A 19,282-nucleotide genomic window follows, 5' to 3' on the forward strand; every position below is an offset into this window, starting at 1 on the left:
ATGGAAAAAATATCCTCAGGTGAGGATTAACAAAAAAAAAATTGGTATTCATTTTCGGATTCATCCTTTTAATTGATGCAATGACTTTGTCAGCCCTAAAATGCCCATCATCAATAAGGAGGTATTTCCGAGGGTATAGATGGGGTGTAGTTTCAAAAATTACATGACATTGGTTCAATAAATACTATGCACCTTCCCTTTTCCAGGCACTTTGGCGCTGGTGGTATTCGTGAGGAAGGTGGACATTTTCCCTGCCCTCACATAAAACAGGTAAAAGAATCAATAACAAAAAAGTTTGCTAAGTGCTCTGATAGGAAGCTTCTAAGATCTCTTTTTCCCCCCTCAAAATTTGGAGTTTTACCAGGATGTGCTCTTACATGAGTTGGTATGTGTGTTTTTTTTCTTTGTTTCTTTTTCCTTCTCACTGTGCTGAGCATTTTTTTTCTGGGTACTAAAAAGCTATCCTATATAATAAAGAGGAACTATGCAAATTGACCATCACTCCAACACACAAGATGGCTGCCCCCATGTGGACACAAGATGGCCCCACCACAAGATGGCTGGCTTGGGAGGGCAGTTGTGGGCTATCAGGCCAGCAGGGGAGGGAGGTTGGGAGGGACCAGGCCTGCAAGGGAGGGCAGTTGGGGGAGACCAGGCCTGCAGGGAAGGGCAGTTGGGGGAGACCGGGCCTGCAGGGGAGGGCAGTTGGGGGGGAACGTGCCTGCAGGGAAGGGCAGTTGGGGGGGACTGGACCTGCAGGGGAGGGCAGTTAGGGGTGACCAGGCCAGCAGGGGAGGGCAGTTAGGGGCAATCGGGTAGGCAGGGGAGCAGGTAGGCATTGATCAGGCTGGCAGGGGAGTGGTTAGGGGGTGATCAGGCTGGCAGGCAGAAGCGGTTAGGGGCAATCAGGCAGGCAGTCGAGCGGTTGGGAGCCAGCAGTCCTGGATTGTGAGAGGAATGTCCGACTGCCCATTTAGGCCTGATCCCACGAGGGGTCCCAGATTGGAGAGGGTGAAGGCTGGGCTGAGGGACACACACACACACACACACACACACACACACACACACCGTGCACGAATTTTGTGCACCGGGCCTCTAGTTTAAAAAATATATAATTATCTGTTTTTCTTAAATTTTTACATGTTCTTAATAAATATTGGATACTTATAATTTGATGGTTATTTGTATTGTAAATACTGATTTTTGCTTTGTCTTTACTTTCTTTGTAATATCTTTTGATGAATCTAAATTCTTTTTTAAAAATATGTATTTTTTTAATTGATTTCAGAGAGGAAGGAAGAGGGAGAGAGATATAAAAACATCAATGATGAGAGAGATGATCTCCATTGGGATCGAGCCCGCAACCCGGGCTTATGCCCTTGACCAGAATGGAACCCGGGACCTTTCAGTCCGCAGGCCGACACTCTATCCACTGAGCCAAACCAGCTAGGGCAAATTTAAATTCTTAATTTTAATCTAGTTGAAATGACGGTCTTTTTATTTTTTAAAGCTTAGTATGTTTTTGGTTAGTATGTTATGGTTGTGGTTCTTTCCCATCTCAAGTTGCATATATATATATATATATACACACACACATATATACATATATATTAATGTTTTTCAAGACTTGCATTTCACCAGAATTGATTTTTGTGTGTGAGGTGAGATAGGACTCAGATTTTATATTTTTCCACATAGATAATCTGTTTTCCCAGTTCCATTATTAATTAGTTTGTCCTTTGCCTAGTGGTCTGCATTGCCACCTTTGTCATTGTTCCCAGACTCTATATTGTTTCCAGACTCTGTATTTTGTTTTACTAGCCAATTTAACTCTCGGCCACTTACCTCACTGTCTTAATTACCACATTTTTGTAATAAGACTTAATAGGACAAATTCCTCACCTTGTTTTGTTTTTTAATTGATTTCAGAGAGAGGAAGGGACAGGGAGAAACATCAGTGATGGAAGAGAATCATTGATCAGCTGCTTCCTGCATGCCCTCTACTGGGGATTGAGCCTGCAACCTGGGCATGTGCCCTGGCTAGGAATTGAACGCTGACTTCCTGGTTCATGGGTTGACATTCAACCACTGAGCCATGCTGGCCAGGGACTTTTTCTATTCATTTAATAGCTTTTTTTTGAGTTTTATCATGTTTGCTTACCAAAGTCTACGTGAATCAATACCTTTATCCTTGTCCTAAAAAGTACAAGAACCTTTAGGACACTTTAACTCTAAGTCTTATCACCCCACCTCCTAGCTTGCATGCTGGAACAGTATTTTAGCTTTTTTTAACCTTTTGCACTCGGATGTCGAGTGTGACTCGACACGGTTAGCATTAGAATAAGGGAATCGAGAAAAAAGCAAGCGAGTGCAAAGGGTTAAAATGTTATTCATGAGGGGAGAGATCAACCAAAGGACTTGTGTGCATGCATATGAGCCTAACCAGTGGTTAAGGACAACAGGGGGGTGGGGGCATGCGTGGGGAGGGGTGTGGGATGGGAATGGGGGGATGAGGACAAATATGTGATACCTTAATCAAAAAACTGTATACCATCATGCAAAAAAGGATTTCATTTTGGCCCTGGCCAAAATGATTAGAGTATCCGTCTGCACACTGAAGGATCTGGGTTTGATTCCTGGTCAAGGGCACATATCTGGGTTTTGGTTCACTCCCCACCCCTTATTGGGGCTTATAGGGGTGGCAATCAGTCGATGTGGCTCTCTCCCATTGATGTTTCTCTCTCTCCCTTTCTCTCTCTCCCTCCCTCCCTCCTTCCCACTCTTTCTTTTTTTTTTTAACTAAGGATGTAGTATTATTATTTTTCAAATATATTTTATTGATTTTTTACAGAGAGGAAGGGAGAGGGATAGAGAGTTAGAAACATTGATGAGAGAGAAACATCGATCAGCTGCCTCCTGCACACCCCCCACTGGGGATGTGCCTGCAACCAAGGTACATGCCCTTGACCAGAATCGAACCTGGGACCCTTCAGTCCGCAGGCCGACGCTCCATCCACTGAGCGAAACTGGTTTTGGCTCCCACTCTTTCTTAAAAAGCAATGGAAAAAATATCCTCAGGTGAGGATTAACCACCCCCCCTCAAAAATAAAAGGATTTTATTGGGAAATCAATTTCTAATTTATGGCAGGTTGTACTTTCAGAAATAAAACCACAAAACAACACAATCTAATTCAATCTTAAAGTCTGGAATGCTGAGCAAGGAATGTTCTTATTTTTGTTGTTGTTAATCCTTACCCAAGGATATTTTTTCCATTGATTTTTAGAGAAAATGGAAGGCGGGGGGGAGAGAGAGAGAGAGAGAGCGAGAGAGAGAGAGAGAGAGAGATGCCCTTGACCAGAATCAAATCTGTGACCCTTCAGTCCATGGGCCGGCACTCTAACCACTGAGCACCGGCTAGGGATGTTCTTTTTTTTTGTAGAAGCACCTTTTTTAAAAAAATTTTTTTTTAATTTATTTCACAGAGGAAGAGAGAGGGACGGAGAGATAGAAACATCAATGAGGAGAGAGTGTCATCAATCGGCTGCCTCCCGCACCCCCCACACTTGGGATCAAGCCCACAACCCAAACATGCCCTGACCCGGAATCAAACTGTGACCTCCTGGTTCACAGGTCGATGCTCAACCACCGAGCCATGCCGGCCGGGCAGAAGCTCCTTCTTTACACTGTCAGGTACCAGGACTCTTCCTTATGGTGTGATTTCAGCCACCATGTCATCAACAGTAATGTGTTCTAGTTCTTTCTCTTTAATTACCTCTTTACAGTGTGCCTTCAGTTGATCCTTTCAGCCACATTGAATTAATTTAGCTCTTAGCAACTCTTTGAGGCATTCCCTTCCTACAGTGTCTATTAACTCTTGGTTAATTGCTGCTCTCATCTGCATCTCTTTGTTTCTCTTGCTAACCACCATCGTAGCAGGTGAGGGCTGTCCCTTCTCATCAACGAAATGATTCTTGTGGAAATGATTCATGTGCTGAAGTCTGTTTCCTACCACACTTGTCATCTGCCTGGACTTGACCTTCATCTTTTTTTACCACTGATATAGTCACCATTTCCAATTATCCTCTTATTCTGACTTACAGCATCCCATTCTTTTTTTTTTTTCCAAAGCACTTATCTTGGAATATATTTTGGGTTTTTTTAAATTTGTTTATTGTCTATCACTGTATTCTTTGTAAGAGCAAGGAAATACATGTCTGCTTTGTTCACAACTGGTAGGCATTTAGTAAATGTTTGTTGAATGAACGAATATATATTTGTATTTTGGAAAGATCACCCTGATGCAATTAGAGGATGTATCTAAGAGTATAAGACTAGAGTTAGGGAGTTAGGGGGCTGTTGCACTTGTTCAGGCAAGAGTTAGTGGTAACCTAGACTTGGATAATAGCAGTAGGGATATAGAAAAGTAGAGACTAATATATTAGGAGTCAGAATACACAGGATTTTATTACCATTTTTATATGGGGTATTTTGTTTTTTTGGTGTGTTTTTTTTTAAAACCTCACCCGAGGATATTTTTCCATTGGTTTTTAGAGAGAGTGAAAGACAGAGAGAAATATCGACATGAGAGAAACACATTGATTGGTTGCCTCCTGCACATGCCCTGACCAGGGCCTGGGTGGAGGGGAACCTGACTAATTTCAGGACCCTTTGGTCCCCAGGCTGAGGCGCTATCCACTGAGTCAAACTGGCTAGGGCAAGTGATGTTTTTTAGGGTTTTGTCTTTATTCTCTCTTCATGCAACACACCCGCTTTGCTAGTTCTCATTGATGCCTATAGCTCTAGTTACTATCTACACTTTTAACTCTTAAATATGGAGCTTTAAGTGAAACATCTTTTCTTGTTTTCACATCATATATTCAACCATGTATGAGACAACTGTAGTAGAATATTTTGCAGTCATTGTCTTTCTTCCCAAACTTGCTCCTCCTTTAGTGTTTTTAATCTCAGGATATGGTACCAACCTCTGACTTGCTCAAGCCAGAAACCTATTAGTGGGTGGCTCTTGTAGCCCAACTTAGATGGCGATAGGGATATTAGTGTCTTCCCTTTAAAAAGGGTATGACCACCCTGGCTGGTTTGGCTCAGTGAATGATGGAGTGTCGGCCTGCGGACTGAAGGGTCCTGGGTTCGATTACGGACAAGGGCACATACCTGGGTTGTGGGCTTGATCCCCCACTGTGCATGGGAGGCAGCCGGTCACTGATTCTCTCTCATCATTGATGTTTCTATCTCTCCCTCTCCCTTCCTCTCTGAAATCAATAAAAATATATTTTGTTTAAAAAAAGGGTATGATTGATTGGCTCTCCTCTTCATTTTCTATTTTTATTTACTATTAAAGGAAAGTAAAGCTATGATAATGATTGAGATTATGTAGAAAGAAAATGAGCATATCAAAAGACCATGGGAATTATCATGTATTCAGCACCTATAAGGGCTAATTGCTGTGTTTGGCCTTTACCATTCATTAATTAATTTAATCTTCTCACAATTCTGTGTGATTTCTATGAATGGGGAAATGACAATTCATAATGAGACTATGGCTTGATCAAGGTTACATGTCCACTTGTGGTAGAGCTGATATTTGACCCAGGTTTTTCTGATTTCAAGTGTTTCAGTATGTAGCTAGATGGAATTATAAATCAAAGCACAGGAACACAATATGGCTGTTGTTAAATATTGCCACATTGCTTTCCAAAGGAATATACTGATATAAAATGCCAATGTACAGTTCCATTACAATCTCTTGATCATTGAGCATGTAATACAATAAAAAAAAATAATGGAGCCTGGCCAAGTTTAGGGTTTTGGGTCCTCATGTGTGTTGCAGAAGACCCGGGAAATAGGCTTGATTTGGGTCAGTTCAGTTCCAGCCTGGGTGGAACTATACTTGTGAACTTGCTTTGGGTGTCAGAACCAGGGACAGCTCCTCCTGTCCCTCCCCCTGCTGACCCTTGGCTGGTTTGGGCAGGGGTGAGAGTGGGCAGATTTGGGCATGGTGTACTTCTTCTAGCATCTTCTCACTGTTTCTTGCTTCCTTCTTTATGCTAGAATATCACAATTGATAGTTCCTGGCATATGTGGGGTTATTCACCTTCATAATCTCTGCTAACGCTGCTTGGTATGCCTTGTTCCCATCTTTTGCCTGGCCAATTCCTGCTCATCCTCTCAGGCCTTTTTAAGTAGGTATCTCTTCTAGGAAACCTACCCTGAGTACTCCAGACTGGGTTAGACATACCTCCTTTTAGTTCCCATGGGTTAGACATACCTCCTTTTAGTTCCCATGCTTGCCTCTGTTATTTCTTTTTTAAATATTTTTTTTATTGATTTCAGAGAGGAAGGAAGCAGGAGAGAGAGATAGAAACATCAATGATGAGAGAAAATCATTGACTGACTTCCTCCTGCATACCCCCTATTTGGGGATTGAGCCCACAATCCTGACTGAGAATTGAACCGTGACCTCCTGGTTCATAGGTTGATGCTCAACCACTGAGCACACGGACTGGGCTTGCCTCTATTATTATATTCAAAATTACATTGAAATCAGCATCTGTGCTCTCCAGTACAGTAGCCACTTGAAATGTTGCTAGTGTGAATTGAGGTGGATGTACCATGAGTGTAAAATACACACCATATTTCAAAGACTATATACAAAGAATGTAAAATATTCATAATTTTTATATTGATGACATGTTGAAATGATAATATTTTGAGGTTAAGTAATATATTATTAAATTTAATTTCCTGTTTCCCTTTTCCCTTTTTATAATGTGGCTACTAAAATACCTAAAATTACATATCTATCCTGTATGATGTTTCTATTGGATAGCACTAATATATATATTTGTCTCTTCTTAGTTGGTAGAGACTGGTTCTCATCCATTCTTGTTTCTTTGTATTTCTTGAGCATAATACTTGTGATGGGTGGCAATAGCTGATGCTAGTTCTCAGAACTTGGGGTTGGAGTTTCAAGGGTCCAACAGACATTATTACATTAGTTGGTTTTTCCATCTCGGAACTTGGCCTCCCTCTTTACTTAACTCAGGCTTTAAAAAAAAATTATTTATTGCCGAAACCGGCTTGGCTCGGTGGATAGAGCGTCGGCCTGTGGACTGAAGGGTCCCAGGTTCGATTCTGGTCAAGGGCATGTGCCTTGGTTGCGGGCACATCCCCAGTAGGGGTTGTGCGGGAGGCAGCTGATTGGTGTTTCTCTATCATCGATGTTTCTAACTCTCTATCCCTCTCTCTTCCTCTGTGTAAAAAAAATCAATAAAATATATTTTAAAAATTATTTATTGTTGAAATTATTACATATGTCCCCCTTTCCCCCTCATTTACCCCCTCTATACCGCCCCTGCCTGCCCCCCAGGCCTTCAGCACCCTATTGTCTGTGTCCAGATTATGCATATATGCATACAAGGTCTTTGGTTGATTACCTGCCACCCATCCACCCTCCCCTGCCTTCCCTCTGAGATTTCCCACTCTGTTCCATGCATCTATGTCTTTGGATCCACTCTGTTCATCAGTTTATTTTGTTACTTAGATTCCACATATGAGTGTGATCTTAACTCAGGCTTTTTAAATATGTCTTATTGATTCTTATAGATTTTCTCATAGATCACAAATATCTCATAAAGTTTATTTCTAAGTATTTTGAATTGAGTATTTTATTATTATAGTGTATAATTAGTTATTACTGATTAAATGCTACAGGTTTTAAAATAACAGTCCCTGCCTGTTCTGGTTATTTATCTATTGCTCTCAGTTGAAGCCTACCTATTTATTCTATGATGCGCCAGGAATTTTGTGAGGTTGGAGTTAACATATGTAAAGTTTGGAACAGTGCCTGGCACTTAATATTAAGTAAACACTTAATAATGTTAGCTATTATCATCATAATTTTAATTAATCTGTAATATAATTCTATATGCTAGTGTTGGACTTGTGAATTTTGCATCCATAGTTCTGAGATCTCTTTTTGTAATACCATCATTTAATAAGAGATAAGGCTCTTTATCTGCTATTATGAACAAATTATAAAAATTCCCCTTTTTTCCATATTCTATTTATTGATTTTTTTTTTTTAGAAAGAGAGCCCTGGCTGGGTAACTAGTTGGTTAGAGATTTGTCCCGATATGCCAAGGTTGCAGGTTTAATTTCCAGTCAGGGCACATACAAGAACCAACCAATGAATGCATAAATAAGTGGAATAACAAATTGATCTCTTTCTTTTTAAAAATTTTTTATTGATTGACTTTAGAGAGAAAGAAAGAAGAAAGAGAGAGATACCAATTTTTGTTGTTCTACTTATTCATGCATTCATTGGTTGATTCTTATATGTGTCCTGACTAAGGATCAAAGCCACAACCTTGGTGTAATGAGATGATGCTCTAAGCAACTGAGTTATCATGCCAGGACCTTTCTCATATTCTAAAACCATGCATATAACATGGAACAGAATTATCTCTTTCAGGAATGGCTGGAAATATTAAACAGTAAATCTTCTGGGTCAGGTGTTCTTTGGTCATTTTTGATAACTTTCTCAATGTCCTCCTTAATTGTTGCTTAATCCTTGTTTTGCATATTTTCTTTTGAATTTTTTAAAGAAAAAAAAGTAATTTTACACAGGGTTCCAAATTAATTATAGTTATATAAAAATTCCCTTGTGTTTATTAAATTTCTGTGATGAGTTTTAAAATTTGGGAGTGATAGATTTGTTCACTGTCTTGTGATGTTTCACAGGTTGATACATATGTTAGAATTGATTATATTGTACACTTTATATCAGTGGTTCTCAACCTTTCTAATGCCGCCACCCTTTAATACAGTTCCTCATGTTGTGGTGACCCCCAACCATAAAATTATTTTCATTGCTACTTCATAACTGTAATTTTGCTACTGTTAATGAATCATAATGTAAATATCGGTGTTTTCCGATGGTCTTAGGCTCTACAGCAGCAGTTGAGAACCGCTAGCAGGGTCGCCTAAGACCATCGGAAAACACAGATATTTACATTATGATTCATTTAACAGTAGCAAAATTACAGCTATGAAGTAGCAACGAAAATAATTTTATGGTTGGGGGTCACCACAACATGAAGAACTGTATTAAAGGGTGGTGGCATTAGAAAGGTTGAGAACCACTGCTTTATATACTTGCAGTTTATTATGTCAATTATACCTCAATTTTCAAAAAAGTAATTTTATAAAGCCTACCAATTTCATGTCTTTTCAGAGTGCCATCTGACATTTATTAACTCCGTTGTTCATGATTTCTGATTTTTAAAATTATCTTCTGAAATATAATACATTTATTATAGATAAAAAGAGATGGTGCATGCAAGAGCTGTCAGTGGTTCATTTCATGAGAGTTGCATATATAATTTGTTAATTTGTTGTATATACACACACACACACACACACACACACACACACGTATGTGTGTGTGTGTGTGTGTGTGTGTGTGTTGTTGTTTTTTTAACCCTCACCCGAGGAGTGGATATTTTTTCCTTTGATTTTTAGAGAGTGGAAGGGATGGCGAGGGAGCAAAGAAACATTCACGTGAGAGAAACACATTGGTTGGTTACCTCCTGCTTGTACCACATCCAGGACTGAGGATCAAACCTGCAACCAAGATACATGCCCTTGACTGGGAATCTAACCCGTGACCCTGCTGGTCGACACTCTACTGAGCAAAACTGGCCAGGACTATTTTATGTCTTTGTTACTACCTTGATTTTATTGTTCCCAGGCTGTTTATTTATTTTTTTTTTTAAATGTATTTTTATTGACTTCAGAGAGGAAGGGAGAGGGAGAGATAGGAACACCAATGATGAGAGAGAATCATTGATTGGCTGCCTCCTGCACGCCCCCTACTGGGGATCTAGCCCGCAACCCAGGCATGTGCCTTGACTGGGAATCAAACCTTGACCCCTGGTTCATAAGTTGACGCTCAACCTCCGAACCACACTAGCCAGGCCCAGGCTGTTTTTTAAATATTAAGAAAAGGAAAATATAGATGGAGATGCAGTGTTTTTCTTTGTTTCCAGGCCATTTTTGTTTTGGGACCAGGAAGCTCTGGATGTAGAGAAAGTGTAAAAGTGGAAAGACCTGGGCTCTGGCCCATGAAACAGAGACCCTTGGGTTTGAGTCAGCTATGGACTGAGATGCAAGGATTAAACTAGAAACACAAGGAGCAAATAGCTTCCTGGGAAAGTACATCAAGAATTACTGCAAGCAGCTGGTCAGCATAAAAAAGCAAAATGCATCTGGATTCCCTTTATATTCTACCACTTTGCCTAGCCAAGAGTGAAATCCCTGATAATGGAGACACTTTGCAGAAAGACACTGAGAGGCCAGGGCTAGGCTTGACTCTGCTAGCCACTTGGGAGAGGGGTCAGAATAGTGGCCATTGCCTTTCTACAAAGTTAAGTGTGAGGCTTGGTATTTAGAACAGGGGATACATTCTTCTTATGGAATGCTGAGCTTGCAGCATAGTTATACCAAGGTAAAAAGGTCTTGCTACTTTTGAGGATATTTTGATGCCATCTGTTTGATTCAGATCAACCCAGATTTACTGATTATTCTAGGCACAGCTTTGTGCCAGGCACCACAGGAGAACAGAAATGCATCTGACATGGTCTCTATTCTTAAAGAACTTAGAATATAGTGCAAGAGCCAGATAATTTTGATAGCAGCCAACACTTTGCCTACATTCTAGCAGGCACTATTCTAAGGTTTTTATATGCATTAACAACAGCCCAATGAGGTGGGTACTATTTTTCACCTCTCAAAATGGGGGAGGAGGAAATCGAGACACAGAGAAGTTAAGTAATTTGCCTAGTGTTACACAGCTAGTAAATGGCAGCACCAGGGCTGAAACCCAAACACTGGCTCTAAAGTCTTTGTTCTTAACTTTATACTGTAGAGCAGTAGTTCTCAAAGTGTGGTCCCCAGATTAGCAGCATCAACCGCATCTGGAAACTATTAGAAACTAGAGGCCGGATGCATGAAATTCATGCAAGAGTAGGCCTTCCTTCCCTTGGCTGCCAGCACCATCTTCCCTCTGGCACCCGGGACCCGGCCTTCCCTCGCAGCCCCGGCTTCGTCCAGAAGGTTGTCCAGGAGGACGCCTGGTCTAATTAGCATATTATGCTTTTATTATTATAGATGCACATTCTTGGGTCCCACCCAAGACCTATTGAATCACAAATTCTGGAGGTAGGGCTCAGCAACCTGTGTTTTGTTTTTTAAATATATTTTTATTGATGTCAGAGAGGAAGGGAGAGGGAGAGAGAGAGAGAGAAGCATCAATGAGAGAGAATCATTGCTCAGTTGCCTCATGCACACCCCACACTAGGGATCAAGCCTGCAACCAGGCATGTGCCCTGACTGGGAATCAAACCATGACCTTCTGATTCATAGGTCGATGTTCAACCATTGAGCCACACCAGCTGGGCTCAGCAACCAGTATTTTAACAAGTTCTCCAGATTATTCTGATTCCTCCTGTTTGAGAACCTCTGCTAAGCAAGGCAGACTGTGATGTGGGTCAGAAATTAATCTCTCTATGGTTAGGGAGTGGGTATGGTCTGTGTCTTAAGTTCCTAGCCTTCTGCACAGCATTTAGTGTAAAATAGGCATCAAAAATGCATATGGATGAATTCATATGAATGAATATAAGGGAAAGGTGATGTTTGAGCTGGGTCTCTTACCACCTATCAATTCCAGCAGACCAAATGAGAGGAATCTTCTCAGCAATTGTGAGACTAGCACGGAACTGACATACTTTGAGCAAAGTTAAAGGGTCTGCACTACCAAGAGGAGCCATCAGAATGGCAGGAGGATCATGTGAGAGTAGTTAAGGAAGTAAACGTCAGGATTTGGTGAACAGCTGAATTGAGGGGCGGGGGAGCGGGGAGAAGGAAGGGAGAGAGAAACTTCATTTCTGGGGTGATGCCATTTGCAGAGACAGGATGCATGGGACAAGCACGTTTGTGGGGTAAATATAAAGAGTTTGATTTTGGACTCTTTAAATTTGAAGTGATGGTAGGCTATCCAGGTGGAGCTGTCCAGCAGACACTTGGAAATATGAGTGTGAGACTTGTATGGAAATGGAGATTTGGAAAGATAGTTGAGCCATAAGAATGGATGAAGCCTTCAAGGGGAAAATGAAGAGTGGAATAGAAGAGAGCTGGGTTTGAAACCATGGTGAACACTACTGACCAGAACTTAGGCACTAGATCCTAGAAAATGCTGAAGCCAAAGGAGAAGGCTAAAAAAGGAAGGAGAGGCATAGTGTCACATGTTGCAGAGAAATAAGAATGGAAAATTATTCTTTGAATTTCGACACAAGAAGTCTTAAGTGAAGTGGTGAGGACAGAAGCAGATTTGAGTGAGCGAGCAGTAGTGAGAAAGTGGAGACAGGTGCTTCCAGGTCCCATCCACAGAGGTCTGTAGCCGCCCTTAGGTTGAAACTGTGACACCTTCCAGGGTAGGCAGGGTCTCTCATATCTGTGGTCTCAACGCCCAGCACTCAGCTTGGGAAAGAGGGTGGCGTTAGGGAGTTCAGTGAGTCAGGGACAGAGAAAGGCTTCGGGGAGGTAGTCCCTTCGCAGCCAACGCATGAAGGATGAGAGAGATTAAGAGGAAAGGTGGGAGGCAGGGCCCCTCGGTGATGGGGTGCTCGGAGTGTTGAGGGGGACCAGGGAATGAGGTGGGGTTCCTGTAATGTGCGCGTGGCTCTGTGAGGAGAGGGGAGGCTATGTGTAGGATTGGAGGGACCTATTTGGGAAAAAAGACAGGGCCTGCGGCTGCTTCAGGGGTTGGGGGAGTGTCCCCACCCCAACCCCGCCCCGCCCCACTTACGCCACTGCGCGGTAACGCTGCGCCTCTACCGAAGCCCTTCCTCCGGGCTGCAGGGCGACGGGTGTCCGCCAGGGGCCGCTGCCTCGGGTCCCCGGTGCCCCCGCCTCTCTCCATTGGCCTTTGTTGCCTTCGGAGCGCCCCGCTTGACTCGTTCCCGTCCGCCCCCTGGGCCTGGCGGTCGCGCCTGCGCACTGGCAACTGGCCGGGCGCTCACTGGGGGAGCTGCTGCAGGCTCCGCGGCGGCGGCGGCAACGGAGGCTGCGGGGGTGGCGGTGCGAGCGGCCGGGCTTGGGGGGGGAGCCGAGCCCGGCCCGGGAATCCTAGCAGCTAGAGTGCGGGGTACCTAGGCCCCTCACACTGGATTCCACAGTCTCCGGGCCGCCTGACCTCCGCACGGGTATATGGGATGGAAGCGGGACCCTCGGGAGCAGGTAAGGGTCCGCAGGAGCGGGGAACGGTGCGTGCTCCAAAGGACCAGGGGACTCCCGCCTGAGGAGCTGGATTTCCGAGTGAGGAAAGGTTTCCTGCGTGAGGAGAGGGGCTCTTATGGGATGGGGGCCCAGTTTGAAGGGGGCTGTGTGTAGTTCCGGGGGAAACCTTGTGAAGGGGGTTCTGAATGGGGGCCGTTTATCAAAGGAGGCTCTATGCACTCCTGGAGGTGGGAAGTAATCTAGGAGAAGGGCCTGAACACACGTAAGGACTCCCAGAGATGCCTGGAGGCCTAAGGAGAGTCCCGGCAGGTGGCAGGAGGCGGACTCCAGGTGTCCTGGAGAGGAGGAGGTCCATACAGATGGGCCCTAGCTGTAGCATGCCGGGGTGGGGGTTCAGCCAGTCTGGGCTGGGCTAGCGTCCCTTGGGAGAAGGCGCCAGACCTGGACTGTGAGCTCCGCCCAGCCGGGCCTGACGCGGGGGCGAGGGTCAGGGGGCGGTGGGTGGGGATCCAGCCCCAGGATTCCCCCTCACCCCCTCGCGAGTCCCGGGAGCCTGAGCAGAGGCACTCGAGCATGCGCAGAGGTGGCCGCTAGAAGGGGCTGCCCTAGGTAGTGGGGGCGTGGCTGCCAAATTACCCCCACTCTTCATCCCGCGCGGTTTGGCTTGGGAAAAGGAGCGCGCTGATGGGGTGCATTCTCTCTAAGGTTATGCTGTCTGGGCGCAAATAGAAATGGTCCCCTTCCCCATCTTGGGGGTTCTTACACTTGGCTCAGAAAACAGTCACAATTTGCCAAGAATGGGTTGAGGGAAACTGCTAAAGTGCCTTGCCTTATTTTGCCACTTGGATGAGGAAAGACTTGGACCGATTCAATGGCGGGTTTTCACTAAAGATAGGTCTTAGGAAAGGTGTTTGTTACTGAAGGATGAAGGCCAGGGCCAGGTTTACCTGAAAGAGGTTGTCCGCCTGGTTGCACGTTTCTGGTCCAACACTGTAGACCCGAGGTTGCCAAGATAGCCTTTTGTCACAAATAAGTTTGGGGGATGGACCCTGGTGAGTCCCAGGTGATAGCCTTAATTTCTCCTTGTTCATGAGCAATCAGGAATAAAGGAGATGGGAATAGAGGAGAAACTGAAGCTGGGCTTTTCCAAGAAGACTGGAGTCCCCAGGACAGGTTGTGGGTTGGTGGCACTTTGGTGGAAGGAGCAGTCTAGACCTGGGAATCCTTTAGGTTATATCTCACCTCTTTCTTCCATTTGATCTGGAATGGTAATAGGATTTTCATTTGGGACATGAATCCTATTTCTGGTGGAAGAATCTTTTTCTTTTATACTAGATCTAATCTCAAGGGAATAGCTTTTACCAACTCATTCAAGTCATTCATTCAGTGATCTGTAAGTACTTTCCCCCAAGCAAAAATAACCTTATACAGTCTGTATAGGTCTTAAGGTGAAGTGCAGCGAGCAACAGACTTCAGAAAATTACTTCCTCCTTCTCTCAAGCCCATCTCCATTCCAGGAGCTCTCTTGGTTTTCTAGGCTGGAGACTATTTGCAACAACCTGTGGACTAGAGTAAGAGTAGGTCACAGAGGTTCAGATAGATTGCCAGGAGCTGACACCCATACCAGACCGCTAATGGTTTTATTCTGATGAATTCCGAATGGGCGCTAGAGTGATGAAAAAAACGGACTTGTTTGATACGAGAAATAAGCTTTTAGGAAAGGGACTAGACTTGGTATCTGGAGTTGGCTGTAGCCTAGTGGGACAGGCTTTGCCTCATTAGAGGGTGTAATTGAAATTCATTCTGGAAGCTGTGAATGGAGGTACCTCATTACTCCCCCTTGCTAAGACCTGTCAACTCTCATGGAAGTTGGAGGATACAATACTCAAAACTGAAGTATTGTTGTTAGCTTCACTGGGCTTATGTTCAAGTGTGCCTTCTGTGCTCAGGTGTGTTCCAAGCACATAAACTGGACGGATTTATCTGTGGAACCAGCAAGTGTTTAGGCCCTGACACAAAGTATATGTTTATTAATTAAATTGAATCACATTCCAGTGTGACATAAATTGTTAAGCACATAGTTGGATACTTAATACAGGTACTCTGTGTATACTCATGTGTGGACAAATTCTTTTTGGAGAGATTGGCCTCTTAGTATTTGCTTCCTGATAGCTAACCTAGCCTTGAATTTGTCTTTTGAATAGGCAGTCTGCTTCTTGGGAGGTTGTGGGCCTCTGAACTGCAGGGAAGGAATCCCTGAGCCAAGCCTTTCAGCTCTGTTACTTTTTCTTCTCAGGGCTGGTTGGGGATGGGGGAGGGGGAGTGTCCTTTTCACAGCCCCTCCCTCCTTGCTTTTGTCTGCAAGGAAGGACCCCACCCCTTTCCCCCAAGGCCCAAGCTTTGTCCTTTCTGCTGGGGCCCTCATCTGCATTACAAAGTGGCCGTCTGTCCCTGTCTGGGTCTGAAGGGAAGTGTCTCCCTTTCTCAGACTAAAAGCTGGGGGCAGGGTGAGGTAAAGGGGGGTGGGGGCGCCGAGGAGTGGACTTTCTACAGCTGTGAGGCTTGCAGGGGGATGGGATAGGAGAGAGCTTACTCCTTCCTTCTGCCTTCCCTAGTTTGGGGATGAGGGAGAGCTTGGGGACTTTCCTGTTTTCCCAAAGCCTCCTTGGAGTAGAGGGTGCCTGGTGCCTAAGGCTGTCTAGTCTGTAGTCCGATTTCTGGGGAAAAGAGGGCTTTGAGGCTCGAGTGTTTATCCCATCCCCCATCAGTTCTATTTAGCCCAGCTCAAGGGATGTCTTTTTTCAGGGCTCCAAACGGTTATTCCGCCTGGGGGAGACTAAGGAGGTGAATGGAAAGTAAGAACTTGGGGAGGGGAAGGGTGTCTTATACCAGATACATCTACCAGGGTACACGTTTGTCCTGTGCAGGATTTATAATTGTTTCTGAGCAATTTTCAGGTGTTTGTGTGTTTGTGTGTGTGTGTGTTCTTTGTGGTGAGTCTGCAGATCAGTTTGTTCATTCATTTAATATCTGTATATTGAACACCTCCTGTGTGCCAGGCTTTCATGCAGGAGATTCAGCAGTGACCAGGGCAGATGGTCCCTGCCTTTGAAGAACTTACTGTCTAGGGTAGTGAGGGGTATGTGTGTAAAGATTTTGTCTAGGTCTAAGTGAGTGTTTGGATGTGTATGACTAGAATGTGTCACATTTTGTGTGTGTGTCTGTCTATGCCTTGTGTGTACTTTCTGTTCATCTCTTTTTGGGGTTGGTGGCCAGGTGCTAGTAGTTAGCTTTCACTTTCCCATGTAGCTGAGTCCTAAAGGCCTTTTGCCCCCAGGCTGGGCCTGCATTTCCAGTCTGCATTGTGAGGCTGGGCTTGACAGGTGGTTAGAAGGAGACAGCAGTTTAACTCTGGGAAGCATGCCCCTCCCTTGAATGGTTCTGACCTCTTCCTGACCCCCCAGATGAGGATATGCCCCATCCCCCCCTCCTACCCCACCCCGTCCTCCCCTCCGTCCCCCCGCCCTCCCGCATGCATACACACCTATAGACAGACAGACTGAAAGCAGAGCTCTGGTGATGGGAGGTTCTGGGCTGGCTTATTCATCTCATCTCCCACCTGAGCTGGTCCTCTACCAGCCAGGACAATAGTAACTCTAGACAAAGGCTTCTCTTAGGCTGTTTTTCCCTCCCTTCCCCCTCAAGCTAGAAAATAAAACTAGAGGCAGCAATCATGCTTATGGCCAGAGAGGAGAAAGTAGTGGCCTTGCCCTAGCCCTTTCCCCAGGGCCCTATCTGTCTTGAAATTGATCCCTCCTGCTACTGTCTGGGCTCTCTATATGGAAGGAGCTGTGAACCGTGGAGACAATTTTGTATTCTCCTTCCCAGAGCCAGTATCTCTCCCTTCTTCAGCATTCTAATGGCTGCTTCTCTTTCCCAAGTCCTCTACTCTAGCTTCAGTCTCCTATATGCTGCCTGTCTTCATTCCCTAGCTTTTTCTTCTTTTGGACTTTTTTTTTTCATTGTTTCCCCAGTTGCAGCCTTGCTTCTTACCCAAGCTCCTAACTCTAGCTTTCCTTCCTTCCTTGGCTCCCGATTCAGGACTTTTTCTGCTAACCTCTGGTTTAGTCTGGTTTCTTGGCCAGCTCCCAACTTCAGCCTCTCTCCTTTCCTTAGTTTCCAAACTCTATCCTTTTAGCCCTTTCTCCTTTTCTGTCTCCAGCCTTAGCCATTTAGTTGCCTTAATCTGTTCGCAAACAAACACTGCCCCAACCCCCAACCTGGCCTTTTTTTTAAATGTTCCTCCTGCCTACAGAGGAGTATTAAGATGATGCTGTTTTGTGTTTGGGGTGGTGATGAATGAAGTGAGCACTTGCTACAGAGAATAGGGCATTCTTGGTCTGTTACATACCTGGTGGAGGCATGTGTATTAATCTCATAGAAGGAAGGATTTTGTTACTGGGAGCCAGATTTATCCCCTCTACTTAACATGCAATGGGAACTTATTGCATATTCACTTGAATTTAAGATAGACAAGGGTAGTTTTCCTCATTGGAGAGAATTAAAAAAAAAAAATTAGCCTGGGATGTCTGAGCCCATGGAAACCCTCAGTTGACTTGGGTAGGCAGGAACCCTTGCACTCTCCTGCTCCTGTTCTAGGGAACCTTGTGCCTTCTCTGATAGGAGTGTAAGGAGATGACCAGACTTAACCCTTACCAGCCTTTTTGTCTTGTAGCTGCAGGCGCATACCTGCCCCCTCTGCAGCAGGTGTTCCAGGCACCTCGAAGGCCTGGCATTGGCACAGTGGGGAAACCAATCAAGCTCCTGGCCAATTACTTTGAGGTGGACATCCCTAAGATTGACGTCTACCACTACGAGGTGGATATCAAACCAGATAAGTGTCCTCGCAGAGTCAACCGGTAAGTGATGCACATCTAAGACACCAAATACAGGAGTTTTTACTTTTCTGAGTCTCAGAACCTTGAAAGAGGATCCAGAGATGTAAACAAACAAACTACTAGAGGGTGATATTACCAAATTCAACACGAAAGCTTTTGAGGAGGAGATTCCAAGTAAGGAAAATATCATTGGATTTGGCTATTAGGATTTAATTAGTACCTTTTGTCAGAGCAGTTTTATTAAAGTAGTTGGGCTAGTAATCTAATTATAGTGAATTAAGGAATATGTGAAAGGTAATGTGGTAAGGATGGTGAGACCAGAAAACTTTTCCCAGATAGTTTAGCCGTGAAACATGGGGAGAGAGGGAATATGTTGGCTAGAGTGGATTATGGGGGTCAAGTACAGTGCCTAGCCTAGTACATTTCAATATTTGTTGAAATGAATGAAAAGTTTTTAAGAATGAGACATGGTATGTTTATAAACTGAAGAGAAGGAGCTAGTGGAGGAGAGGTTAAAGGTACATGACAGAGAGGGGAGGAATGAGTGGGATGTCCTTGCTGAGGCAGAAGGACATTATAGGATACATAGTTGGAGGGATTATCCTTAGAGAGAAGAAGCAATATTTCTTTTTAAATTACGTTTTATTAATATTTGAAAATTATATACATACAATGTAAATAAATTTAAAATATTACAAAAAGAGTAGCAGTGAAAGATTTCTCTTGTTGCCCTCATCTCCAGTGTCCTAGTCTTTTCCCCCAGAGGCATTTATTGTTACCATTTTTTGAGTATGATTGTTACCATTCTTGAGTATGCTTCCAGATATTTTTGTTTGTATATTCAAGCATATAGAACATATACATATGTATAGAATATAGAATCCTATATACCTTGTTCTACACCTTGTTTTTTTCCTACTAAACAATATATTTTGGAAAATAATGCATATCAGTACATGCATATTTGCCTCATTCTTTTGCTCAATAGGTATTTCATTGAATGTGATGTTATTGTAATTTACTTAGTAACTCTATTGAACATTTAGGTTGAGTAAACTTTTGCTACAAA

General features: G+C 43.9%; 1 protein-coding gene and 1 pseudogene across 1 annotated transcript in view; one reads left to right on the top strand and one right to left on the bottom strand.

The window, feature by feature from the left end:
- Window positions 1-3,197: 3,197 nt before the first annotated feature.
- LOC129150359 (transcription and mRNA export factor ENY2-like) lies at window positions 3,198-3,929 on the bottom strand (annotated as a pseudogene).
- Window positions 3,930-13,090: 9,161 nt separating this feature from the next.
- The window catches only part of AGO1 (argonaute RISC component 1), a 37,624-nt gene continuing 31,432 nt past the window's right edge, over window positions 13,091-19,282 (top strand). Inside the window, exons 1-2 of the mRNA XM_008151123.2 lie at window positions 13,091-13,315; window positions 18,051-18,234. Of these exons, the coding sequence (XP_008149345.1) occupies window positions 13,291-13,315; window positions 18,051-18,234 (209 nt within the window). The 5' untranslated portion in view covers window positions 13,091-13,290. The remainder of the gene's footprint in view (window positions 13,316-18,050; window positions 18,235-19,282) is intronic.

Source organism: Eptesicus fuscus, chromosome 9, assembly GCF_027574615.1.
Source record: "Eptesicus fuscus isolate TK198812 chromosome 9, DD_ASM_mEF_20220401, whole genome shotgun sequence".
Taxonomy (NCBI): domain Eukaryota; kingdom Metazoa; phylum Chordata; class Mammalia; order Chiroptera; family Vespertilionidae; genus Eptesicus; species Eptesicus fuscus.